Genomic DNA, 27,908 nt, shown 5'->3' with positions numbered 1-27,908 from the left:
ATATAAGTTTGAATTAAATACTAAAAAAAATACATCTATGATCCATTCTGACTTAATTTTTGTGAAGACTGTAAGGTCCGTGTCTAGATTAATTTTCTTGTTTTTACATGTGATTTCCAGTTGTTCCAGCACTATTTGTTCAAAAGACTATCTTTGCTCCATTATATTGATTTCCTTCTTTGTCAAAGAGATTATATTTTGGAGGGTCTATAGCTGGACTCTCCAATCTGTTCCACTGATCCATTTGTCTTTTCTTTTGCTAATAATTCACTGTCTTGATTATTGTAGCTTTTTTTTTGTTTGTTTTTTAAAGATTTTATTTATTTATTCATGAGAAACACAGAGAGAGAGGCAGAGACATAGGCAGAGGGAGAAGCAAGCTTTCTGTCAGGAGCCTGATGTGGGCCTTGATCCTGGGACTCTGGGATCACGCCCTGAGCTGAAGGCAGATGCTCAATCACTGAGCCACCCAGGCGTCCCTTATTGTACCTTATAGTAAATCTTGAAATTGGGTAGTGTCAGTCCTCCAGCTTTGCTCTTCTTCCATATCATGTTGGCTATTATGGGTCTTTTACTTCTCCATAGAAACTTTAGAATTAATTTGTAGTATTCATAAAATAACCTGCTGGAATTCTGATTGGGATTGCATCAAGTCTGTAGAGCAAGTTGGGAAGAACTGACATCTTGACAATATTGAGTCCCTTAGTCATGAATATGGACTATCTCTCCATTGATTTAGTTCTTTGATTTTTATCATTAGAGATTTGTAGTTTTCCTCATACATATCTTATACATATTTTGTTAGGTTTATATGTAAGTGTTTAATTTGGGCGGATGCTAATGTGAATGGTATTGTGTTTTCAATGTCAAATTTCACTTTTTCGTTGCTGGCATATAGGAAAGTGAGTTTTGTAGATTAGCTTTGTATCAGTGCATTTTCATTTTGTGCTGCAAATCGCATGGTCATTCCTCAGGCCACCTTGGGTCATGTACTACCCCTTTGTCAGAGGAGAGCAGGGGCAATATGCCTGGCAGCTCCCCCAAGATGTCCCCAAAGAAAAATCGAGGGAAGTTACTGGGGGTTAGGAAACAGGCTTATACAGCAGCCCTGTTAGAGTTCTGTTATGTGCTGGCTTTGTTAGGAGATGGAAGTGCAATTGGCTATTTGTTTCTAACTCAGGAAACAGATCTTATGCCTATATCCACTCTCAGTCGTAAATACTGTTTTCCTCAGGCCTTGCAGGGTTTGGAAACCTGCTGTTAGTCTCTCAGTATCTGTGAGTGGTTTTCCCAATTGTTCTAAGTTGTTCAGAGAGGGAGTTATGAGTTCATGTATGTTGAATTCTTGTTTGTAAATTATATATAATGTAAAAAGTAGTGTTTTCCTCAGTGAAATATAGTGCTTTTTTTGTTCCATGAAAACCACAAAAAAAAAATTGGTCTTAATTGTATGCATAATTGTATATTATTCTAACTCCGCCAGTGATTCTACTGCCATCTCTCTGTGGTAAACTTTTGGGTTTCCAAAGGCATATTCCCATAGTTCTCTTTGTATAGTATTCCAGTTATTAGTGTCTTATTGGCACTTTTCAAAGAACATGCTACTGTTTTGTTCTTTCTTCATGTCAAGTTAAGGGTAATTGATTTGAGATTCTGTTATTTGCATGGGTTTAAAAATATATGATCAGATGAGCCCTAGAAATTTTGAAAACTCTCAGCCTGCTTTTATTGTGAAGTGATTCCCTCAGTTTTTGATTCAATATGGTCAGCTGGGCACTCACTTTTATCTCCCTGCCCTCCCCAAATCCTATTGAAATGTCAGAAAAGTTACAAGAAATGCATCCACAAAGCACTATAAATTGTAAACTTTGAGCATTTTTAAAAGACTGAAGGCAGATATGATCAAATGATGGAGAAACCAGCCTAGAGAAAACTGCAAGTCTGAACAGTCTTGGGCACTGATAGATAGAGCAGTGAGAACCATTCTTCCTCACGAACTCTGGAACACTTCTAAACTTAGAGGCAACGGAGTTCATCATGTCAGTGACAGAAAGCAGATGGTGAGAAATATTATAAATTACAAAAGAAAGCTACAAATTAACATACAAATATATAAAGAGCTTCTACAAGAAAACCTCAGAATGCTCAGTAGAAAGATACAGAAAAAGGAATGAAAATGGTAAAAAATTATGTGATGAACACTAAGTGTTATATGCAACTGATGAATTATTGAACCCTACATCTGAAATTAATGATGTACTATATGATGGCTATTTGGCTTTTTTTTTTTTAAGATTTTTATTTATTTATTAATGATAGACATAGAAAAGAGAGAGAGGGGCAGAGACACAGGCAGAGGGAGAAGCAGGCTCCATGCAGGGAGCCCGACGTGGGACTCCATCCCGGGGCTCTAGGATCATGCCCTGGGCCAAAGGCAGGCACTAAACTGCTGAGCCACCCAGGGATCCTCTATGATGGCTATTTGAATTTAAATTAAAAAAAGATAATGGTAAAAAAAACTATAAACAACGTGAACTTCACTGAAAATCAGAAAATTACAAACTGAAACTAAGCTGAGATCCATTTCTCACTGAATCAGTGTATTAGTCAGGGTTGTCCAGAAAAACAGAATCAAAAGGCTCCGTGTGTGTGTGTGTGTACATGTTCATATGCACATTACAGTTGAGAAGTGCTGGTCTAAAGGGAAGAGGTACAATGAACAGAGCTTTGGTAATTCTTCCTGGATGCAGACATTTATTACATCTCTTCATTCAAAGGCTTTAAGTGTGATTTTTGCTTTGAGGGAGAGGGGAGAAATAAAAAGATAAGTATCTCATTAGATAAGAAATTCTTTAAATCAGATGCACATTCCCAGACTCTAATTGAGCATTCTAAGCAGAGAGATTTAAGAGGAAGTAAACTGAACACATCAGTTTTTTTTTTAAATTTTTATTTATTTATTTATGATAGTCACAGAGAGAGAGAGAGAGAGAGAGAGAGAGGCAGAGACACAGGCACAGGGAGAAGAAGCAGGCCCCATGCACCTGGAGCCCGACGTGGGATTCGACCCCTGGTCTCCAGGATCACGCCCTGGGCCAAAGGCAGGCGCTAAACCGCTGCGTCACCCAGGGATCCCAACACATTAGGTTTTAAAAAACGATTACAGATTCATGATAAGTCAGAATGATCATTTGAAGCAAAACTTTCAAAGGGAAGAATCAGAACTCCTTCGGAATCCCCCAAAAGCCAGAGATTCTGAGCATTCAAAATTCAGACTGCAAGCATGATTTCTGAGAACAGTTAGACCATTGAAGTGATCATGGAGTGGATGTCCAGAATTATAGGTTTGCACTGAACTGCAGTGTGAGCCAGCTAAGAAGATCTAACTGGAGTCACAAAAGGAAGTATCTTTTTTACCTAGGTTTTAATGTCTTTCTTTCTCAATAATTTTGTGTTGAATTTTTTCTTTGGGTTAATCTGAACAATAACTACATTTATTATTAAACTTGAAGCCATCTCTCCCAAGGAATTTTAGGAGTCTCAAGGGGAAGAAGGACATATTTCTATGGTTGTCATAGCTGCTGAAATTTATCTGGCATTTAGCTGTCAAAATAGCGGCTGGCATTTCTAGGGCCCTTGCATGAGGCAAACTGCAATACCAAACCCTTTTTAGTAAAAAGAAGGGGTTGTGGTATGCCTTGTTTATTCTGAATGCATTATTAAAAAAATTTTTTTTTCTTATATATTGATTCTTATGGATAGTTGTACTCATTTGACAGAGGAACCAGAATGTGGTATTTACCATGACCCCTAGCAACATATGCATGTTTAAGGTCAAGTTATTCCATAAATTAAATATTTTCTTTTAATAATGTGTTTATATTACAGTAAGAGGCACATAATAGATGCTCATGACAAAGATCCTACTTCCAGCATGATTTCTGTTATAGCAGGGTGTTCCAATTCTCTTAAAAGGCCTTTGATGTTCTGGACAAAAGGTTTTTTTTTTTTAAGATTTTATTTATTTATTCATGAGAGACACACAGAGAGAGGCAGAGACATAGGCAGAGGGAGAAGCAGGCTCCCTGCAGGGAGCCTGATGCAAGACACTATCCCAGGACCCTGGGATCATGACCTGAGCCAAAGGCTCAACCAATGAGCCACCCAGGTGCACCTGGACAAAAAGTTTTTTATTCAGAGCTTCCTGGGGACGGTATCCAATAACTCCCTTTTTAAAGTATATGAATAGCCACCATATCCTAGAAGGTTCGGAAAAGATATTTGGCTTCCAGAATTGTTTCATACTCATCCCAACTCATCCCAAGTTGTGGGGTTGTATTCTCAATCTCTATTCACTGATTCCTCAGACATAATGCTCTCAGGTTAAACTCAAAATATGCATTTTTTGTTTGTTTAATATAGTTGATTTCTGCTTTTCTTGTTTCTAAAAGGTTCTGAGGCAATTAGTAACAAGGACAACAAGGCTGATAAAATGGAAATAGAAAGTCAGTATACAGAAAAATAAGTGGAAATATTGTACTAATGTACTAATGATAGGACGGTACCAGCCTAGGTACAAGACCCAAACTCAAGTGCACATTTCCTGGAATCAAGGGATAAAAAACAAGCAGTATATACTACACCACTCATGATCAGAAAGAAGGAAGTATACCAGTTTCCTAATAGAGTCAAAAATCTTCTGGCCATAAATTCCAAAAGAAATTCTCCAAGCAGAGATTAAGGAGTAAAGTGTGACATTGTGAATAAATGGATTAATGCTAGTACTTTCCTCCTTAGGGATATGCAAAGACTAAGTTAAACAAAACATGCTAAGCCCTTAGAATTGTCAGTGGCACATAGTAAACTCAAACATTAACTGTGGTCCTCAACATGATTATATAAAAGTTATATACAAATTACACGGTAAAGAACCATTGATAATATTCACAGTAACTATGGCAAATGCAGAAGTGGATTCTATTTAGTTGTTCTTGAAACAGCCCTAGCCAAGAGCATGACATTACACAATTCAGTGAAGGTGGTTGACACAAACCAAAGCTAATGTAGTCCAAGTGTGGGGCTGTCTGGTGTCCTCATTGGATCAAAGGACAAAGCAGAGGGGAGCTATAGAAGTGGCTGGATTGTATACCTTCTAGACCAGTAATACTTGGACATGATTCTTAGTCATCTGGTAAGTCCTTAGGATCCTTTAAATGAGCAGGGAATGAATAAAAAAACCCCAAGTTCTTATAGGCAAATGGCAGGCAATTCCATAGACTTATAGTAAATTGCTTACTAATATCTAGTAGGTGTATTATTGAGGGTTACTAAAATTTGGTACTCAAAAAAACTCACATTAATACTATACTAGAATTTCCTGAGGATTCTAATTCAGCATTTTACCAATAAGTCTGGTTCCTCCACAGTTACTGCAAAGCCCAGAGAGTGAGATGGCTTGTTATCTGTTTATCATTAGCAGTATCCCAAGTTTACTGGGATAGCAATTAAATGGCAACTGTTATTGTTATTTAAAGTATTAATAAATTTTTCTGAGGGCTGCTTGGTTAATCCTACAATGTGTTATGATTTATATTTGCATCAAAATATTGCTAAAGTTAATGCCTGTATGATTGCCTCAAAATGTGCTTGTGTTATCCATATGGTTCTTTTTCTGTTGGAGTAGCTTTCTCTGACTAAGTGACAGTCACAAAGGTTTGAGAGCTACTGCCTTAGATTCTCTTGCCTGGATGTCACACTGTCAGCTAGACTCTCACTCATTGCATGTTGCTCTGGAAACCAGCAAGGATGAGGTAAGGTTGACTCCCTAATGTATTATTTATTCAATAGATATTTATTGATCTAATCTAATTAATCTAAAATCATTCCTTTGTATCAATGCTGTACTAGGAAATGGGTGTAGATTGGATCATAAAACTAACTTGGGCTCCTCGTAGGACTTACAGTCTAACAGGGATACAAAATTAAAAATATCATACAAATAATTTATTTTTTCAGGTTATGACAGTGCCATGAGGAAAAAGAACAAGGTGGGATGAGAGAAAATAATGTTGGGAATCTGTTTGGGTGTCTATTAATGTTAGGAGTGTGGAGAAACATTTCCAAAGAAGTAGCATTTGATCAGAGATTTGAAGGTAAATCAGAGATTTGTTGGCCAAGCAAAGAATGAAGAACAATTCATTAAGAAACCAGAAAAAAAGGCCTTTGTGGAATTCACTTATCCCTCCTTGGGCCTCAAATTCATAGACGGAAATGATTTATGTGGCAAGATTATCTTCTCATAGTTACCACGCTGTTTCAAAACTTGTACCATTATTCTTCCAAAATTTAACTTGATAAAGCTTTCTCTGAACCATCTTGCTTGAAATGTATTGTTAGGTATTATATTCGAAGTTTAGATTAATTGTGTACATATTCATATATGTACCTTTTGATGATGGTCAGACTTTGGAATTCTCATAAACCAGATAATGACTAATATTGTAACTTACAGTAATTCTAGGAATGGAGGGATTGAGTGGGGCATGGTATGGGATCAAAATACATATGATTATGTATTATCATATGGGTTATCATGTATTATCATATAATATGGGTTATTAGAACTAGGGCCTAAGGTCAGAATAAAAGACTAAGTTTGAGTTAATGTTGAGTTACCTCAGAACTGAATTAAGATTTATTCAATTTCATATAAGGTCAAGAATAGCTTCAGAGCTGCCTTAGTCAAATAACCCTCTGGGGAGACTGGAGTCATCTGGGAACATAGAATTATACAGATCATCATGTACACCAGTACTATCTTCTTAGAAATACTTATGTCCTCCATTCTTGATGGTGAGTTTTACATGGGGGCTTAAAAGGGTACATGTCACCAAATACTGGCTGGGTTTCTCAAAGCCTGGTGCCTGAACCACATGTTTCAGAATCAACTGTGTTGTTTGTTACAAGTGTAGATTTGGAGGCACTACTCCAAAATGGCTGAATCAGTTTCTGGACAATCTTCAGTGACTACTTGAAATCTATCATATGAATGCTTCCCTGACCTCTCTCTTGAAGCTCTGTGCCCCAACTCCTTGTCCCATTACCAGTGATGACCCTGCTTCCTGCTTCTTAGAGAAAATTGAAACAACCAGCTAGAGGAATTTTTCTGATATCCTGCTTTCAAATCTCCTAACCTACCCTCATCCTTTGTCTCTCATCTTTCAGCTGGGCTCTCTGCATACCACCCTCCTGCTTTCCCAGATATTGCTACCAATTTTCTTTTCTTCCTCCTATATATTCAAGTGCTCTTTCTCAAAAACAATCATTCTTTGTAAGTATTGAATTATGTCCAAGTGTCTTCTATTAAACAACAAATACAAAAAAAAAATAAACAACAAATACAAATTTAAAATACCTTCCGTGGTCCCACATTCCCTCTAGCTAACACCTTCTCTTCCACTTCTTCTAAATTAGCTTTTTGGGAAAAGATCTGTAGGTTTGGGTTTCTCTTTCTTCATCAGACATTTTTCTTCCTCAGCTCACTGAGATCTGCTTCCATCTCAGAACCCTACTCAAATAGCTCTTGCTAAGGCCACCACTGATCTTTTCACCATTAAACACACTGGGCCTTTTCCATGTCCCCTTCCTCAGTTTGCAGCATTCAACATCACAGAATCCTTTCCTCGAAGAATTCTCTTTCATTCTTGGCTTCTGAGACATGGTATTCCCTTGTTGTTGGTTGTTTTCTCTCTCTCTCGGCACAATCTGACTCCTCTTCTACCCAGCTATTAGGTGTTGCAGTTTATTACCCAATACTACCACACTTGGCGAGCTTCTTCATGCTCATGGCATCAACTGTCATCTATAATTGACTTGGAAATTGATGTCCTCAGCCCCGTCTGCTCCCTCAGCTCCAAATCTGCATGTTCATCTGCTTACTAGATATATCCTTTGCTGTCTCTAAGTTAGCTCATATTCAACTCATAATATTTCTGCCTCTCCTCTCTCCCCAAGCTGATATCCCAGTGTTCTGTGTTTCAGTAAATGGCTCTATCATTCAATTAATCACGTGAGTAAGAAACACGAAATTCACCCTTGAAACCTCCCCTTTCTCCATCACCAGTGAAGCCCATCAACAAATATTTCTCATATAGGCTATAGGCTTCTCAAATCCATCCCCTCGTGCCCATCTCCTCTTACCTAAATCTTAACAATAGCCTCCTAACTAGTCTTCGTGTAGCTAGAGTGGTCTTTTCCAAAGGCAGATCGATCCTATCACCTCCTAAGTCTTTTGCTGATTTTCTTTGCTCTAAGACTGAAGATCATAATGTTTATCGAGGCCCATAGGAGTCTCCAAGTTCCTCTGCCCCCTTCTCTTCCAGCCTTGCCTTCCACTATGGTTCCTCCTTCTTCCGGTCAGACACACTGGTCTTGTCTCCTCCCTCTTTCAGCCAGGTACACTGGGCTTGTGCTTTCAGTCTCTCAAATAAGCCATATTCTCTCCCATCACAGACCTTTCTCCGTGCCATTCACATGCTCAGGTTGCTCTTTCCCTCCTCTTTGTCTGGGTTACTCTCACCCCTCAGAGCCTCACTTTCTTGGAGAAGACCTCCCTACCCTTAGATGCTGGATGCAGTTCCTTTGTAATAGGACATTTTTTTCTCTCATAGCCCTTTTCTCAGTTTTTAATTGTGCCCTCCTTTGTGGGATTATTTGATCAGCATGTCATGTCTTTCCATTAGCCTAAAAACTGCCTGCCAGTGGGAGTCATGCCTGTTTTCACTCTCGTTGCCTCCCTGATGCCCAGCATAAGGCCTGGTGTGTTGTGGGTGTTCCAAGAATGAATGGATGAAGAACTAGGCATGCCCAGACCCGAAGGAAGTTTCGTATTATTTGTCACAAGGGTCCTTGGTGTATAAAAACACCAATGTTGCTTCTTTGGAAATTACTCATCATCTAGGAAGGAACATTTCTAGGAATATGATAAATGTTTGTTGAAAGGGTGAGTTTCGGGGAAGCTCACAATTAGTCCTGCTCTGATTATATAGCCAAGAAAGGGCATCCAGAGATCTATACCTTTGCCCTCAAGCACACACCAGGTGCTGCCTCTGCCTTCACAATGTGGCACATCACATTGTCTGTTATCTAAGAAGGGATAAAATTGGAGACAATTATGGTTTATAGTCTCTTGTTGTAAAAAGAAAATATATCCAACTTCTGCTGCTTTTGTCTTATAGATTAACTTTCTTTCCCCTCCTCTCTCACTGTACACATAAACAACAGAGCTCTGATATATAGACTTCTTCTTTCGCTTGGATATGAATCTGAGTTGAACATAAGGGGAAAGTTGTAAATAATTGAAAAAGTCATAAAATTGGAATGTGTGTGGGGACTGTATAAAAATAAAGTGCTTTTCCATAAAATGCTCTGGGAATTGGTTTAGAATTCAGCGAAAACAGTTCTATCCTGAGCTGGACACAGTTCAACACTGGGGCCTTCCAGAAGTTGGAAGCTATGGCACATCTCTAGAAATCTGGAAAGTAAAAATGCTGCACTTTAATTCTGATTTTGCAAACTTGCATGAAAGAAGACCAAAACAGGGGCAGGAGGTCGGTGGAGGATAGTAAGCTACTTTGTGTTGGAGGGACAGTTTTGGAATGCTAGAAGGAAACACTGGGAATGGGGGCTCAGAGCAAAGGTGAAGAGGGGATGGAGTTGTAACTCCCTCTTACATCTCCTCCACTGTCCTTCTCCTCTTTATGGTACTGACCCTGGGACCTTGCTCCCAACTATCTTCTTAAGCCCAGTTCTTTGAGAGTCTACCTTGATCAAGTGAGGCAAGACTATCTGTTAGGAACCCCCTCCATTCACCTATTTACAATTCATTCTTTTTGTCAAAACCCCTCTCCATCAACTTTCCAATCTGTTTTCTGTTTAGGTTTTGTGCTGCCCATTGGTTCCATGGGCTGCCTACATCATGATCACTGATATGCTTCTTAGCACGCAGATCTACTAAGTCAGGATCTCTGGGAATGAGGCTAGGAATCTGGCTCTTGATAAACTCCCTAAATGATTTTTTATACCCATTAGGTTTTAAAACAATTGAGTTGGCCCCTCCAGTTTTCAACTTCCTAATTTTTTTTCTTGGGTATTGAACTTGCCCTTCATGATCCAGGAATCTTATGGATAATGATGGATTCAGGCTGGCCCCAGGACACTCTCCTCTTGTGCACCATTTCCATGGCCAGTCCAGCGGTCCCCACCTTTACCTCCAATACCTAGGTAAATCTGGCCTTATAGATGGGACACAGATTTTTAAGTTGTTACCTGTAAATATAAGGTATTATCCTTCCCAGTGACATTTATCTTTCTAAAAGAAGGCTTTATCTTCCAGAGAAATGCATTTCTAGGGAATTCTGTGCATCCAGGGCTAAATGTGCCAAAATTAATTATAGCTGGAAAACCCTGATAAGCAGTCTTCAAATCAAAGTTAGAGCCTGGCCACATATCCTAACTGTAGGAATGAGTACAGAGACTACGAAGACAATTTACCGCTTGAAATGTTTAATGGAGCTATGGAAGTTGCTCCTGGAAACACCATCTCTTGCGTTAGCATTTTGGCAGTGTGGTTGGGGCAATCCTTCTAGCCTGGGCCTCGACACCTTTAAAAGGTGAGAGTCCTGGGGGCAGATGAAGGAAAGAGATGGCAGGGGGTTGTTCAAGACCCTGGGCTTTGAGATTGCCTGCTCTGAGACTTCTGGCGAGACCTGGAATGAATTACTCTCTCTGCCTCATTGTCCTCCTTATAAATTAAGGACAATAATAATATTGATTTCATGGCATGTGAAGATGAAACCTGATAAGGCCCATGAAATACTCGGCACAAGAGTTCCAGAGCATAATACTTGTTATCCCTCTTATCAACGTCTTTATTATTACATTTGTGGTGGGAGACAGAAGGAAGCAATTTTTCCATTCTTCTACTTTTCAAACCTTCAAACTTTCCTGGAGCACACACTGCTGCTTTCACTCACATGCTCTTTTCCTTATCAGACAAGGACCTGGGGGTGGGGGGTATCTTACTCTAAGCCCCATCTCCTGCACCATTTTGTAAACAGATGTGACCCAGGGAACATGAACACTCAAGACCCAAGGGTCTCCCGCATTAGGGGGATGTATAGAAAAGGGCAAGGGCTGTTCACTCATCCTGCCTAGATGATAGCTGGGGAGTCAGTTTGTGCTGGTGTAGAACCTCAATGCCATCTTCTTTTTGAAAAATTAGCTGACAGCGTCATGCCTCGTTCAGGCCGTGGGACCCTGAAGCCAGGGCAGTAAGAGAGGTCTCCCAGAACACACAGCTGAAGTGTGGGTGACCCTATTCTGTCTTCTCCAGTCACCTTTTGGGGATTCATGCCCAGTCCTGTAGGAGATATGGGAACTGAATTTTGCCCTGGAAATCTACAGAAAGATTCATGACTATCATCTGATAGGGGTAAAAAGCTGGGGTTGATGCCTCTGAGCCACAGTGTCCAGTTCCAAATCCAAGTCCAGTGTAGACTGAAGCCAAGAGTGGCCCTGATAAGCCTAAAGTATCTGATGCAAAATAATGCTTCTTGTTCCATAGGTATTGCCCTAGGTGGGCAACTGAGCCTGCCCAGCCACAGCTTGGCATCAGCGGCAGCAGAAAACCGTATTGTTTCTTAAAAAGGGGACCTTGTGCATCTCTAAGTGGGCTGCTGGGAGCCTGGGCCCTGTACTCTGCATACTCCTGGCTGGTGGGCGTAGCCATCCACTGCTCTTCACACTACCATTACGACAGCTTCCACTGGAGCGTTAGGACCATCGTGGGGCACCTGGGAGTTAGCAGAATGTACGCCATGATTAGGAATGTGGGACCTCAGGTCAGAGACGGGAGAAGGGGATGGGCATTAGGAGTCCATTGTGGAGTCTTACAATTGGCTCCCCGATCAGATCTGGAGTTCCACTGGTGGGAACAGAAACACAAGTGATAATGACAAATCCCTATTTCCAGACCCCGTGTATTCTAATATGTGTCTTCTTTTCCTCAGATATATAACTCAAATAATGCCCAGGTATAGGAAAATCATGCTCATGGCATTGACTCCTAGGCCACTTCAAAGCAAGCACCCTACCAGCTGGCAGAGCTTTTGTATAGAGCATTTTTAAAAGGTCCTCCAGAGGGCAGCAGAGAGCAGGCCTAGGCCAATGTGGGACTGGTGAGAGGTGGCGCCAGAGGTGGCCGTGGTCACATTCCCTGGGATTGCTGAGGGATGGGCTTTTGATTTAGGAGGATTTGAAATTAAGAGTAGAAAGGGGGATGCATTGGATAAGGGAGCTTCATGACCTTGAAAAATAAGAGTGTTCATTAGATACAAAAACACTTGGGAGACTTTGGACGTGAATGGTAACAGGCAACCATTTCCTGGGGGTGATTATGTGCATATTGCCACCCAGGAAAACACTGGGCTTAAGACCTCTTGATCTTTTAGTGACATTTGGTGAGGTGTGGCATCAAGTGTGCTTTCTAGCATCTCTGCTTTGACTTTCCTCCCACTAGGCTTTGGTGAACATCCGTCTACCCCTCTGGACTTGAGAGCAGAGACCATGTGCTCTTGAAACGTATACTTCCAAATCCCCAGCAGGGCACCTGCAGCATCATGACCGTCAGGCAGGGGTTTAGTGGATGATGTTGAATTATCAGCTGCCAAATCTTTATAGGTATAAAATAAACTTAAAAGATCTGCTTCCCTTTCTGGGGAAGTGTTTGGGTTGTCCCCAAATTTCTGAAGTCAAAACAAACGATGTTCACAATAGCCATCACAGCATCTTTTTTTTTGACCATCTGGACTAGTTCAGGTGGCTGCCATCTTTGAGACATAGTTCTTACCCCATGTAACTCTTCTGCAAAAACAAGTACTCCTCTGGGGGGTGGTTAAGGAATAAGAGGGCAATGGGCATGGATTGGGGAGGGGCAACCAAAGCCAAAAAGAACTTTGTGGACAGTGAGCATGCACTGCCATCCCCCTCCCCCTCCACTCTGTCTCTTCATGCATTAATGTTTTCTGCAAATCATACATGGGCATGGTTGGGAGATGATGGCACTGGCATCTGGTAGCCCTCTGGGGTTTGCTCTTCTCCCCTCCCAGCCTGGAGGTGGGATCTGCTATGGCAGCTGCTGCTTCTAAGTGTAGGGACTAACTCAGGAGTCCTGTTCTGAAAGCAGCTCAATTCAGGAAAGTGGGAGAGTGGGAGGTGGGGTTGGGGGATGAGGGGAAAGTGTGGGTGGACAGGTACATCGGACAGGCAAGGAGGGGGTTGGGGAGATGGGAAAGGGGATTTGTTAGGGATGGGCATTCTCGTTCTCGCACCAAATCCTCTCTTTAGTGATGAGCACACTGGGAAGGCTTCCAGAGTTGTGGCATTAAATCCTAGAGATTGCAGCAGGGAGAGTGTCCGGAGGGCTTCCAGGGACGGGAACAAAGTTGCACTGAAGAGTGGGGAACAAAAGGAAACTGGAAATAAAAAGAATCAGAAAGAGAGAAGGGACACATGTGCATGTAGTGCAGGGGACCTGGGTTTGAATCCGTCTGCATGAAAATCTTTGAAGCTGGGGGGACCCATGCTGCCAACACGCCATGGGAGAGGGAGAGTGACAGGCCAGGGCAGCCACCCAGCCAGCTCACGTCAGAGCTGATATCCATTAGGCTCTTGCTCCTAATCAGCAGCCTTTTCTCCTTGCTGTGCTGCTCTGCTCCAGAGGGAGTCCAGGATCAAAAGTTGCTACCACTTATTTTGGATTTGGTGCTTGCAAGATAGGCACCCCACCCCCTCAGTTCCCTTTCTTCTCCCCCTTCTTCCCCCATCTTCCTGAACTAGGTCCAGATAAATGGGGGTGTCTCAGAACACTCCCTGTGTGGGGCAGGAAAGCAGTTTCTTCAGCCAGATGCTCCCCTCACCTTTGAAGATGAATGAGAGGAACATGCGTGGTGTGTCCCCCACCTCACCCACCTCTGCTTGAGGTCTTGACTGAAATCCCCGCCTCAGGTTCCAGAGCTGAGATCTGCTGACTCACGTACACTCACATACACCAATTAATGTGTACCCTGTGGAGGAGACTGACACAGCTCCAGGGCCGTATCACCAAAGGCAGCTGTGGCCTCCAAAGCTAAGTACCTGCAGCGTGTCTGTAGGCCACACGTGCCCACACAGGACTAACGTGAAATGGCTTTGCCTTTCCACAGGAAAACCCATCCTCCATAGCTTGCCCACAACTCCAGCTAGCCTTTCCTCAATGAACAAATATTCATTTTTTCGTGGAGAAGGGTGAGCACATCCGTTAATCATGAATTCGGTGTTTTTACTGCCTCAAACATCTTTAACGATGCTCTACAGCTTTAACTCATCTGGGTGTCAGAGGTGAATCCTGATTTTGTTCTAAAGCAGTTTCCAGTTTCCCAGTTTCTCTGGGTTCTCCAGGGCAGCTTATACCTGTCACTGTATCTGAAGGTCTCAAGGCTGCTCGCTCCTGTCCTGGAAACAATTTCATTTCTCTCCTTCTCAGGAGAATGGAGGGTGAATGATTTCTTGGGGAAGGTTCAGGTTTTGTACCTCTTACTACACACCCCTGGGCACACGCACACGCATATGCAATGTCTCACATAGGACTTGTAGGAATCTTAAAGGGGTTTGTAGATCCCTTGAAGCTTATACAAGAATATCAGTTTAAGATGTGTTGGTTTACATGGAAACAGTTTTATTATTTGTATCTGATGTTGGGCAACTGTCCATATTCTCCTCAAAACTCCCTCTTTTAAATGCCTTTACAACCTTTGTCATTGCAAGTCCACTGACAGCTGCCTACTGCTCTTTGAGAGGTGAGGTGTCACAGGGTGGCCCCAGGAAGTAAAAGACAGGTTGCCAAGGCTCACAGACATTACTGTGAAGGTTTCAAATTCTGCCAATGGTTTCCTGACATGTGCTTTTAAACACAGGGGGCTGGACCAAAGCTCTGGTGGCAGTCATGGGGAGGGTCCCAGCTCTGATGTCCCTTCAAAGGAGAATTGGGGAGGGGGTCAGCTGCTGGCTTCCAGCTGCAGTGCCTCAGGACCTACTGCAGGGCTCAGTGGCAGCCCACTGCCTCCCCAGAGAGTTCCCAGCCAGTGACCATGTGTGGCAAAGGTGCCAGGCCTGGCCATTTCTGCCACTGTGGGGCTTCCCTAGGAGCAAACTTTGGTGTTGTTGGGCCAGCAGAGACTTTTCAGAGCAGCCCCAAAGTCTGAGGCTCTTCCTGCCCATCCTTCCCACCCCCTTTCAGCACAGGTGTCAGATCTGGGCAGTGCTATCAGCTTCCCTTGACTGCTCCTGCTTCCTCTCCCCTCTATCTTTTATCAGTATCCCCCCAATAAATCTCTTGCACTTCTAACTCTGTCTTGGTATCTGTTCTGGGAGGACCTGCAGGGGTGCAGCTTTGTTCACAGGTGACATTGTTGGTCACTTTGCACAATCCTTACCTCCCCAGATCCTCACCTGCAAAGAGCCCCTACAAGTTGTCAACCCATTTTGTCACAGAATTAAAAGTCTGTTGGGTGTGGGTTCCATCCTTCTGGCTATGCAAATTAGTAGGGTTCATGATACCACCCCATTCAGCATCCCGTAGGGTCCTGAGGTTCCCTGGAGATGAGATGGAGTCATGAGATAGTCAAACACATACTTTATTTATGAATGGAAGTTCTTTCCAGGATTCTAGGCTGGATAACAGAACTCTCAGGAATGGACCCTGTCCACTTCTAGGACTCTTCTTGAAAACCAGGACAATGAGGTCAGTTCCCCTTTTCTCAGGAGTCCTCTTAATCCTTCTAAGAGAAAGTACATTCTAGTGTGTCTTTGAATTCTGGTAGGGGTGAGGAGGACAAGGATTCCTGCCCTTCAGTTCCTCCCAGAAAGGTCTTCCAGCCAGCCCTCAATTGCTAGGACCTAACTTTGAGTCCATGATATGTATCAGCTCCTCTCTGTGACAGAATGAAGAGGAGGAGAGATTGGCACAATACAAATAACACATTGACAGCAACTGGATTCCACATTTTGGAAGTAACATAACAAAGATGGCCCCATGATAGCTTATAGTCTATTATTACTGAACAGTATACCAAGGAAAAACACTCAGGAGATAAACACAGGGTGATGCATTTCTATAAGAACGAGACCCATGCACGGTGTAAATCACGGTGTTTCGCACATGTGGGAGCTGACAACATTTTTCAATGGGCAGTGGACAGTGGGTCAGAGGAAGGCTTGCTGGGCCCCCAGCAGGGATGTTCTACTATATTTGAATGAGCCACAACCATCCAATCTTCTCCTTATTATGTGCAGTGACGATGCTCTCCAAACACATGCCTTCAGGTGCCCTGGACTGACTTATTGCAATAGGCCCTCTGAAGGTCCCAGCTTTTGGCTTGAGTACTCAGGTTGAGCGTGGGTCTTTAGAATCCTGGGGAGAATGTGCTTCTCGGGGCCTCTGTGCCTGGTGGGCAGTCTGGACCCCCTAGGACAGGTGAGTTAGCCACAGCCAGACTAGCAGCTTCCTCAAGAGTGGAAGGAGCATTGCATCCCCAGTTCAGGGATAAGCACAGAGAAGGTAATCAATAAATCCTTGTTGAATTCATCCCTTGCCTCTTTGATAAGAGAGGATGTATCCAATTCCTTGATACTTTCTTCTTAGGTATGTCTCATAATCATGCTGGTTCCTTATGTACCCCTCTGGAGTGAATAACCCACGCATGGTATGATTCTTCATTGGAAGTATGATGAATGCTTTGGGCATTGATTTTTTTTTTTTTGCCCCTAAATTATGTCTTTCATTCATATATCTGCATTGAGCTGGCTTTATTTAGTTTATTTATTTAATCCTCATGCTGCTTTGCAGAATATGGCTCTTGGGTTGTTCTGGCTTATGCTGTTGCTATACAACTTCCCCAGGCCTGCCAGTGTCCTGGTAGGGCTATAGCCCGCATAGCTGGTAAAGGCTGGGAAGCCCGGGGGCTGTGCTGGTCTCCCTCAACACTACAAATGCAGCCCATGTGCATCCATCCTTCAGACCACAAAGAGGACATTCATGGATGTCATATGAGACTTCTGCTTTCAGCCACATCTGGACAACACATAAATCTGAAGGGCAGAAAGAAACTGTGTGCTCACCTGCTGGAAACCTCATCTGAGCACATACCTTATGCTAGTATAAAGCTAAGACTGCATTAGTGTCCCTGCCCTAAGATACCTCAAAAGGCCAGGGCAGGGAGACCATGTGTCTATCTTCCTTGATGGCCTCTCTAGCCATGGGACTTGGCCTGTTAACACCTCATAGGGAGATTCAGGCTTTGACATGAAGTCCTCTGCTCTGTCAAAGACCAAAATGTTCCAGAAGCAGGAAAGTACTCATGGTTTTAGGATCAATCAGAGAATGTTTGATATGGATATTGACCCATTCTAGCAGTTGCTACTCTGTAGGAACTGGATAATAAGTCACTAGATTTGCTCTTCCTATTCTTCTTGAGACCACCAATTTTTGGTGAAATAAAAAAACCCTCATGCAATCCTCAAACCACTGCATGTTAAAAGGGATACTTAGGTTATCTAGTTCAGCCCACAGTTTTACAAATAAGTAAAGAGGCTCAGATAGATTAAGTATGGAGCAGGCCTCTCGACTCTTGGTCTGTAGCAGACACTAGCTGGCATTAGTGGACATAACCTGCCGTACTGGTGTTCACCACAGTCCCTCGGGACATAACGCAGATGAACCTGAGGTTCTCAACTTCAAGATGTTTCTGTGCACTGAAATGCTGAGGTGCCTAAAGGAAGGCATCCATGCTTCCTTTTCATAGATGCTTAGAAGACGGAGTTAAATCTTGCCTTCAGATTTTGTGCAGTTCCTTCTTTTGTTCACCCTGTCAAGTGAAGGTGGATGTGATGATGTGCTCCACCAGCTAAAAGAGGGTAATCTGAGCCTGACTGGGGACAGCTTCACTCAGGTCAGGCAGGGGATCTGGGCAAATCCAGGTGCTACAGGAATCATCCTAGAATGAACCCCCACATACAACCAAAGTTAATTTTAGAATATGGAATGGATTGCAGGGAATATTAAGCCCTACCTTGCCATTTTACAAGCTCAGGGAAGTTCAATGATTTGCCTTGGGTCACACAGCATGGGGGATGGCAAAGTCATAGAAGAATCCAGTTTTTTTTTGTTTGTTTGTTTTTGTTTTTTAACTCAGGGTGGGATGCTTTCCCTAAAACATTCTGACCTTTTTCACAAGCCTCAAAGTGAGGATGTTTCTGATGGTTTCTAGATCAAGGCATTATCCATGCATGAAGAAGCAAGACACAGATGGTGGTGGCTGCCCCTGCTGAAGACCTGGGGTCTAGGAGAGCATGTTGGAAGACCTGGGGTCTAGGAGAGCATGTTGGAGTAGAAGCTGAAGCTCTCGGTCATGGTCTTGGAGTCACTGCGAGAGGAACCGTTGGAGGTGAGGTCCAGGGATGAGGGTGTGGTCTTGGGACCATCCTCTAGCTCCTCCTCATGGGCCCCCACCACGGTGGAGACAGTGGTCTCCAGGCGGCTGACTTTATACACGCTGCCCTGGGTTTGGAGGTACCGGGTGGATTTCATTTCGAGCCCCTCGTAGTCGCCGGCGCTGATAAAGGGGCAGCACCGGAAGGCATGTTTGAAGCCCAGACGGAACCTGGTGAGAGAGCACATGGAGAGGTGACCCTGGGGGACGGCTCCTTCACCCGCCAGAGTCCCCCAGCCTGACTCTCCGTTATTAGTCTTTACACTGACAGCTGAACACAGTAAGGCCAAAACGATCTGAATACCAGTCATCAAGGTACGATCCAGGACTAGACCCCAGAGTACCGCGAAATGCAGGTGTTGACTGAGGGCCACCCCTGGACTCCATGGCCTCTACTGGTGCCACCTCAGCCCACACAGGATCAGTTCACAGAAGCATTAGCCAAGTGTTTATTCCATGCACGGTACTGTGCTAGTCACCGGGCAGTAAACACACATGTCAGGACTCCTTTCCCTCAAGTAGCCTGATGACCAAGGTTGACTTCAGTCATGTCCTTTCAATGTGCCTCAGTGTCCCTGTTTGATAAACAGGGAGAATCAGCCTTTACCTAAAGGCATCCTGGGATATTTAGCCCAAGAGCATTTAGGCAGGTCATCAGGCTCTCTGAAGAAGCCTGATGCATCCGGGAATGTTTGGACACTTTCAAGAGAATGGCAGCCACTAAATTCACAGCACTTTATAGGCTGAAGACAGAAGGCTAGAAAGACTATGACAAGCACTTTATTTCTGCCCCCTTTCCCACAGAGAGGTGAGAAGGTGGGGAAGGTGCTCCAGCTGACAGACTGAGCTGCCACCCTGGCATCCCAGCTCCCTTTTGGGGACTCTGCACACTCACCTGAATTCCCTATTACTGACCACAGTTCCCTTCTCTCACTTGTCCAAGGTTGGCTTCTTCTGCCAGGATAGCTTTCCTGACCAATGAGGCCCAGATCAGGGCCCTTTTGCTTACCCTGACCTGCTGGAACTGCTAGGAGAAACTGGGTAAAGCTGCCTAGATGGTATGATGGGATGGGAAGCGGAAAGTGAGAGACCGGTGAAGGGAAACGATGGAGATTCTCCCGTGGAGAATAGTATTCTGGTGCCTTCAATCTGTGTATGTGTGTGTGTATATGTGTGTGACTCCCTCTGACTCCCCCTCTGTCTCCCTCCTTGCATGCGCAGCCCCCTGTGCGTGGATCCGTAGGGCAGAGTGAATCAATTCACAGTCTGTGAACTAGATCCAGCTTGCAGACCTATTTATATCCATCAGTGACAGAGATTATTTTTTTAATGTGCACTCCCACCCCTCCTACCTTAGTTGCCAGTGTTCAAAAGTCAGAAGACCTCACACAAAAATATGGATTTCTGGTTCTTCTTGGAAAAGAAAAAAAAAAAAAAGTCTACTTTGGGTTCGTAATCCTGCCTGGCGATAACTAGTAAGGATTGAGTAGTGTAGTAATTTTTTGCTGCAGTCCTCGCCACTCCCTCTTGTATCACAGAGGTTTTGCTCATTTAGGTTGAATGGTTGGCTGCTCTAGAGACATATGATCTTGTTACCTCTGGAGAGAGTATGAGGGATGAGGTCCTCACCTGTCGTTGAGGCAGCAGTAGATGATGGGGTTGTACATGGTGGAGCTCATGGCCAGCCACATGATGGCCAGGTAGACCTGCTGAATAAACTTCTCCAGGTAGAGATCAGGGTTGATGTAAGGCAGGAGGAAGAAGATGTGGAAGGGCAGCCAGCAGATGGCAAAGGTGCATACCACGACAATCATCATCTTGACCACCTGGCAAGAGGGTGAGACAGGTGAGACCACCAGCACACCCACCTTTCCTCATGGTTACTTTCTCTCTTCTCCCATCACCTCACTGCACACAGTGCAGTATGGGGTGGGAAGTATTTATAATAACTCCTTTCCAGGAGGAGGAGGAAGGACCATTTATATGTGGTACCAAGGGACTTTGATTATGTCAGTAGTTCTCAGAGTGTGGTTCTAGGAACAGCTTTGTAACCATCATTTAGGAACTTGTCAGAAATGTGCATTCTGGGACCCCATCCCACACTTACAGAATCAGAAACGCAGGGAGTGAGATCCAGAATTCTGTGTCTGACAAGCCCTTCGATGATTCTGAGACATGTTCATGTTTGAGAACCTCTGTGTTATATATCCTTTGGCAGTGACTGGAGAAGCCAAAGGAGGGTAGATCCAGGGGAATGGGAGAAATCCAGGAAGGGGGAGGAAGCAGCTGGGGTCGGGTGGGGGGACGAAGGGCCAGGGCAGTATCTGGGGAAGAAGGGGAAGGGAGGGGCCTGGACAGCTGCAGCTAGGGAGCACCAGATGGTTAAACGGGATTTAAAAGGTTCTTTGAACAGTGGGTGATGTAACCTGTTCCTTTTTATCTTCAAGAAATCTTCAGAGAAAAACTAACTAGCATTCACACAATGAAATACTATATGTAAAGAGGTACCAAAAGAGAAAAAAATAAGAAAGCTCTTGATACACTGTTTTTCAAAGATCTTGTGGATATTGTTAAGTGAAAAAAGTGAGGGGAAAACATATGTATTGTGTACAAAAGAAAAGAATATATATTTATTTGACTTATAAATGCATTGTAATGTCTAGATGGATTAATAACAAATAACAGTGGTCACAGTAGTCTGTGTGTCTGTGTGTGGGGGGAGGGGCGTGCGTACATGAGTTGGGAACTGGGTAGATGGGAGACCTAGAAAGGAGGGAGCCCTTTCATGGTAAGACTCAATATATCTTTGGACTTTTAATTTTGAAATAATTTGAGATTCCCACGAACTTGCAACAGTAGTACCGAGTTCCCAGGTACCTCCAGGGAGATCATCTTACATGACACTAGCAGGTGATTAAAACCAGGAAATCAACATTAGTACAGCACTATTAAAGCAACTTCAGACTGTATTTGGATTTTGCCAGCTTTTGCATGCACTCATTTTTGTGTGTGTGTATGTGTGTGTATGGTTCTATGAAATTGTGTCACATGGATAGATGGTGAAGACCTCACCACAATTAGGTTGCAGAATTGATCCATCACCACAAAGAAACTCACTCATGCTACACTTTTATAGGCAGACTCTCCCCTCAGTATAATTCCTGGCAACCCCTAGTCTGTTCTCCATCACTAGTTTTGTTCCTTTTAATATTTATTTATTCATGAGAGACACAGAGAGAAGCAGAGACACAGGCAGAAGGAGAAGCAGACTTCCCATGGGGAGCCCGATGCGGGACTCAATCCCAGGACCCCGGGATCACACCCTGGGCCGAAGGCAGATGCTCAACCACTGAGCCGCCCAGGTCCTGCCCCTCCTTTTAATACTTTTTGAAGTTTGAATCAAGTGACTGCATTATTTTGTCAAACTCTAATAATAAAAGAGGACTTACTAGCTCTTTAATGCTTTTGTAGTTAAGTGTGTGTGTGCGTGTGTGTATTGCAATTGCCCGTAAGGCAAGAACTAAGCGGCTGCTGCCTGTACGGGTAGGCCTAAGCTACAAATATGATGAAGAGAGATCTTCCCTCCCTGGCCTCACATTCCCTCTCCTCCCCTCCACTATCCCACAGACCCCAGGGATGTTTTGTGCCTGTGGCCTCTGGGCCTCCTGAGGCTCTGGGGCGCGTCTGCCTGCCAGCTTATTGCCTGCACCAGGGTGGGTCAGGTGCTGCTTGCTCTTTGCTTACCTTGCGCTTGGCGGAAACCTGCTCGTGGTAACGGTCAGAGGAGTCCCCAGGGATCTCGCTGGCCCACAGGGTGATTCCCACTACTGTGTATGCATAGCCAATCACCAGCAAGGGGAGGAAGTAGATCAGCACAGTTACGCAGATGTGGTACCTGCAACAAGGAGGATGGGAGAGGTCGGTCTAAGAAATAACAGGGGCGGTCAAGGCTTGACAACTACCTTTCTCAGCATTTGGATGATAAGGCACGCCCCAGGGAGGCTTGCTGCCCACATTGGATGGTTGGGTGATACATGAATGGATAAACTAAAGAAAGCAAATCTCTTCAAGTTATGTTTTTCTTGTGGACTCATTCTATAATAGAGATTCCTGTTGAGATTGGAAAGAAGAATAAACATTGACAAAAAGGAATTGAATCCATTGTATACCTATGACAATATTAGTTGAAAGTAAGGTCAATATTCCGTACATTCTCCCTCCAAAAAAAAAATGCAACCTTAGGCTGCATTAATAGAAGTATACTCTCTAGAATGCAGGAGGTGGTTGTACCATTGGGTTCATACTAGTCAGATTACATTTAGGCTCAGTTTTGGTATAGGAGTGCAGACCAACTTATACATCCAGATGAGAACCACTGGAGGGCTGGTGAGCTCTCATCCATTCTGCATGATAAGTGGATTCACAAGTATAAGAATAATTAGCTTGGAGGAGAGAGATTAAATTTATTTTACAACTAGGATCAGTGGATGAAAGCCACAAAGTATAAGCCGCTTCTAAGCCAGGCCCTTAAAAATATATCTCCGGATGGAACCTTTCTGGGTCTGAGTTACAACTTGCAGGACAGATACCAACTGACTTGAGTTTGACTGAGACATAGGCAGAAAGAAACCTTTGCGATGTTAAATCACTGAGATTTTGAAGTTTGTTACAACAGCATACCTTATCCTATTCTGTTTAAGGCAAGGGTCTTCCTAAGTAGGGCACTCAAATCATTTTTTTTTTTTTAATTTGAGAAAGGATGTTTTTCTCAGGGGGTCTGGTATGTCTGGCTAGTTATAGTTCTTTTCTCCTGATATGGGCTTAATGAAGAGGCTCAGTCTCTTAATATTAACTACTAATAATAGTGGGAATGGCTAATATTTTGGGGAGTTCACTCTAGATCACTGTGCTAATAATAATAATGCTAATGATGGTATTAATAGCAGAAATGGTAGTTAGATTTTATTTAGTGAAGAGTGAAATGCCAAGCACTTAACTACCATTATTCTTATTTGATACTTAAAACAAATGATTAAATAGATACCATCATAATCCCATTTTATAGATGAGGAAGCTGAAGTTTAGAATTTAATTAACTTTCCCCAAATCACAGCTGGTAAAAAGAGGAGCTGGGATAAGGCGGCAGGACTATAACCCCAGAACCAGCTTCTTGTCCCTGGAGAAAAGTCACCCAATGGTATTTTCTTCCACTCTGTTTATGCTTATTCTCTGAAATGATTTCTTTTCTCAATAAGGAAAACCCACTTATTCACTTAATTTCTCCTTTACCGATACTATGTTTTCAGTCACTTCTTTGCAAAGCCCCATAGTTTTACTACTTATTTAGCCTTCTCTGAATATTAAAATTTGCAACTTGAAGACATTTGAAGAGCTTTCAAGCAATGCACCACAGATTTGACAAAGCAGAGTGCTGAGCGCATCCATTTTGTGCAGATAGGCTGCTCCAATCTTGTTAGGTCCCCCCTCGATTGTCACCTCTGGGAGCCTCTGGGTTCTCCAGCCACCAGGGCAGTGAGTGCCTACTGAGGTTTCTACCTGACCTCAGCCTTTCCTCCTGCTTACCTTAGTTGCCATTTGAGATTTGAGGGCAGGGAGACCATGGGAACCTCGAGGTTACACCTGCTCCTCCTACCTGGAAGAACAGTCCTGCTTTATGCAGACTGATACTTGATTGGTGATCTAAGCACATTAGCTGAGCTTTGTGGGGCCAGTGCCTCAGAGTGCTGAGCATCCCTATGGGAGTCAGGGACATGACAGGAGGACCCTGCAGTTGTCACCTATGCTCCTTACCCTGGACCAGTGGTTCCCAAACTTGAGCCAGCTTCAGAGTCACCTGGGGTGCTTGTTCAAATGCAAAGGGCTGGACCGCACCTAGACTTTTCCATTTAGCAGGTCTGTGGGGAGCGCCTTAGAATCTGCATTTATTTTTTATTTATTATTTTTAAAAGATTTTATTTATTTATTTGAGAGGGAGAGAGTGCAAAAGTTAAGGGGGCAGAGAGAGGGAGTAGGGAGTCTGACTCAGGGCTTCATCCCAGGAACCTGAGAACATGACCTGAGCCAAAGTCCAACGCTTAACCAACTGAGCCACCCAGGTGTCCCCTGAGAATCTGCATTTATAACAAATTCCCAGGCCACGCTGCTGCTGTGGTCCAGGTTCAGATTTTGAGAAACACTGTCCTAAACCAATGGTTCTCAAGCCCAGAATCATATGAGAATCACCAGGAGAGCTTTTAAAATGATCAGTGCTCAGAGACGCACATTTAATTGGCCTTGGGTGTAGGAGCAGGAAACCACAGTTGAGAAAATTCTCCAAGTTATTCTGGCACATGGTTAGCACTGAGAAGTACTGTTTCAGGTCCAAGGTCTGCAAGCCCGTTGGAATCCCATTGTTTGAGATTTTATGACTTCACCAAAGTGCGTGTTAGCCATATTTTTAAATTTCTGTGTCTGACACTTTGAGGTCTGGGCCTTGCTGACTTGGAAAGGACCATCCCTCTTTGGGCTAGTTGATTCCTAGAGATAATTCCTGCTAGTGTGCCTTTCATATGCCAACTAACCAACCCAGGGCCCATACACCCCCACCCACCTGTTTTCTCAGGGGCTCTTACTGTGTGGGATCCTATCCAGCTGCCATAGTCACTCCAGGGCCACCTCAGTCAGGGGCGCGGAACCCAAGGAAATGATTCAAACTAGCCAATTCTAAGCCTTACCCTGCCTCACCCATTCCTTCTCTGGAACACACAATAAAGGCTTTCCTGACGTCCCCCCATGCTCTCTCTCTGCCTGTGGCCCTGCATGGCTCGCCTGCTCCTTTGTCCTGGGAACTGTGAGTAGTAAACTATCTTTTCAATGGCAATCATGTCCTCATCTGTTGGCTTCACCATACCTGAATAGAAAATAAAACCTATACTTTAAAACAAAGTGCCCTTTAGAAAATCACAGATCAGATCAGACCATTAGGAAAATGCTAAGCTGAATCAATAAACATTAACTTATCAGCCTCTTTCTTTCCCCCAAGTAGGTTCCACGCTGGGCATGGAGCCCAGTTCGGGGCTTGAACTCACAACTCTGAGATGGAGAGTTGGACGCTTAACCAACTGAGCTACCCAGGAGCTCCTGGCCTCTTTTTTTCTTATTTTAAAGAAGGAAAAGTAATTTTCTTATTTATTTGTAAACAACAAAAAGTATGGACTTAATTCTAGTTAAAAAGTATTACAATCAGGTAGTGCATTAACTTGTCCATTGTAGAACAGGGATAATTAAGAATAACATAGGATTATGACTCAGCAATTTCACTTCTAGATATATACCCAGGAGTAGATACTTGTGCACCAGTGCTCATTGCAGCACTACTCACCATAACCAAAAGGTGGAAACAACTCAAATGGCCCTCAGAAGTTGAATAAATAAACCAAATGTGGTATACACTTAACGTTGGAATATTATTCATCCACAAAACAGGAATGAAGTTCTGATACCTGGGACAACATGGATGAACCTTGTAAACGTTATGTTAAGTGAATAAGCCAGACATAAGAGGACAAATGTTGTATAATTCCACTTATATGAAATATCTAGAGTAATCAAATTCATAGAGATAGAAAGTGGAATAAAGGTTGCCAGGGGCTGAGGAGAGGGAATAGGATAATAAGTACAGAATCTAGGATGATGGAAAAGTTCTGAGAATGGATCTTGGTAATGGTTGTGACAACACTGTGAATGTATAATGGTACATTTTCTCTTATATGTATTTTATTGCAATAAATTTATTTTAAAAATTCCATTAAGAGCATTCTAGTGGAGCTGGGGTCTTAAGTCTCCAGATGGACAGTTATTTGCTTCATCCAGGAACCCCTTGACAACCTCCCTTTCCAAAATCATAAAAGAACAAACCAACCTATAAGTTTGATTCTTGGATGGGATCAAAGGTTAAATGCATCCCCCTAAATCTTGCTCAGATAAATCCCCTTTACATAGAAATTGCAAATACTCAATCCAAACAATGTCTGAGTTATCAAAACTCCTAAATGGCTCTCAGCCAAATGAATGAATTCCATCAGCTGAGAATATGAAAATAAATACATTTCTTCCATCTTGACACCTTCTTGGAGAAATTTTACCATATCCTTGTGGTTAATTGGAGATAATCCTGTTTTGTAATTTTTTATGCCAAAATCATTATTTTAGAGAGTTGGCCGATGGAACCTTATGTAATCTTATTATGTGTGGCTCTATGCTATTTTTTGGTGTTCAATTCTGATATTCCCTAGGTTCCTGCCAAGCAGGGTTTTATCAGTTCTCAGAGTTAATATCAGCCTTAGGAGAAGAGAAGAGGGGTCAGGGATGCCTCAGACGTGAGTCAGAGAGAGAACCAGGAGCGACAGCAAGAGGCTGTGACAGCAGGGATGGCATGGCTCCCACTTGATGAGATGTGTGCATGGATTCTGATCATTAAATTCTGTCAGGGGACTTATCTGTACTCAGAAGGTAGGTGCACACAAAGAAATCATGTCTTTGTTCCCTCCCGGTCACTCCTCTAAGCAGCACATTTTACAGGATAAACTTGCTGAATACAGACTGTGCCACCCCAAATCCTGCAGATTTGCCTGTCCTTAATGCTCTCTAATCCAGGTTCACCAATGGTTCACTATCTGGAGTCATCTCATTGTTCAAGCACCAACAGTTCCGGTCTCTGAAAAAATCCCCAGCATTTGAAATCAGATACATGGGTTTATTCAACAGTATCCAGTACATCTTCTAATGCACTTCATGGAGGCTCTTGGTGCCCTGAGGTCTCCGGGGAGGAAGGGGGCTGAGAGGACAGGGCTTGGGAGTTTCTGCTTTACTGTAACAAGTGACTGCTTTGCTGGGTTTATGCGTGACTTTCTGTGGATGATGTTGTTTGGTGGTGGTGGCGGGAGATTTCAGCTGTAACAGAAAGGGTGATGAGCACCGATGTAATCCTAATCCTTATCCAATGCATTAAGCCTCTCCATGATTTCCATACCACGCAATCAGCTACTTGCTTCTTGAATACCCCGTGATGTGCTGCTCACTGGCCATAAAGGCAGCTCCAGGAGTGAGACCTGGAGCTTGTTAGAGATACAGACTTTCAGGCCCCACCCTGGATGGGCCAAATCAGAATGTGTGTTTTAACAAGACTACCTGGTGGTTCATGCACAAGTTCGAGTTTGAACATGGCTCTCAATCTTGGCTGCACCTGGGGAGTCCTGAAAAATTCCAATGTGTGGATCCCACCCTCAGCTTCTGACTTAAGACTGGCCTGCGGTGCTGCCTGGG

General features: G+C 43.4%; 1 protein-coding gene and 1 long non-coding RNA gene across 3 annotated transcripts in view; one reads left to right on the top strand and one right to left on the bottom strand.

Annotated features, from left to right (window-relative positions):
* The first annotated feature begins 2,996 nt into the window (after window positions 1–2,996).
* Window positions 2,997–26,395, top strand: LOC112664267 (uncharacterized). Of its 2 annotated transcripts, XR_004805932.2 has the most exons (3): window positions 2,997–6,852; window positions 18,363–18,539; window positions 25,630–26,395. It is a non-coding gene; the product is annotated as an uncharacterized LOC112664267 (long non-coding RNA). The 2 variants fall into 2 exon arrangements; XR_003139602.3 differs by lacking the exon at window positions 2,997–6,852 and having other exon boundaries at window positions 18,283–18,539.
* The window catches only part of TACR1 (tachykinin receptor 1), a 143,773-nt gene continuing 131,580 nt past the window's right edge, over window positions 15,716–27,908 (bottom strand). Inside the window, exons 3-5 of the mRNA XM_025453716.3 lie at window positions 22,329–22,479; window positions 20,214–20,410; window positions 15,716–18,755 (exon numbers count right to left, since the gene is read on the bottom strand). Of these exons, the coding sequence (XP_025309501.1) occupies window positions 18,464–18,755; window positions 20,214–20,410; window positions 22,329–22,479 (640 nt within the window). The 3' untranslated portion in view covers window positions 15,716–18,463. The remainder of the gene's footprint in view (window positions 18,756–20,213; window positions 20,411–22,328; window positions 22,480–27,908) is intronic.

This window comes from Canis lupus, chromosome 17, assembly GCF_003254725.2.
Source record: "Canis lupus dingo isolate Sandy chromosome 17, ASM325472v2, whole genome shotgun sequence".
NCBI lineage: Eukaryota > Metazoa > Chordata > Mammalia > Carnivora > Canidae > Canis > Canis lupus.
This window is presented reverse-complemented; position numbering and strand designations above follow the sequence as displayed.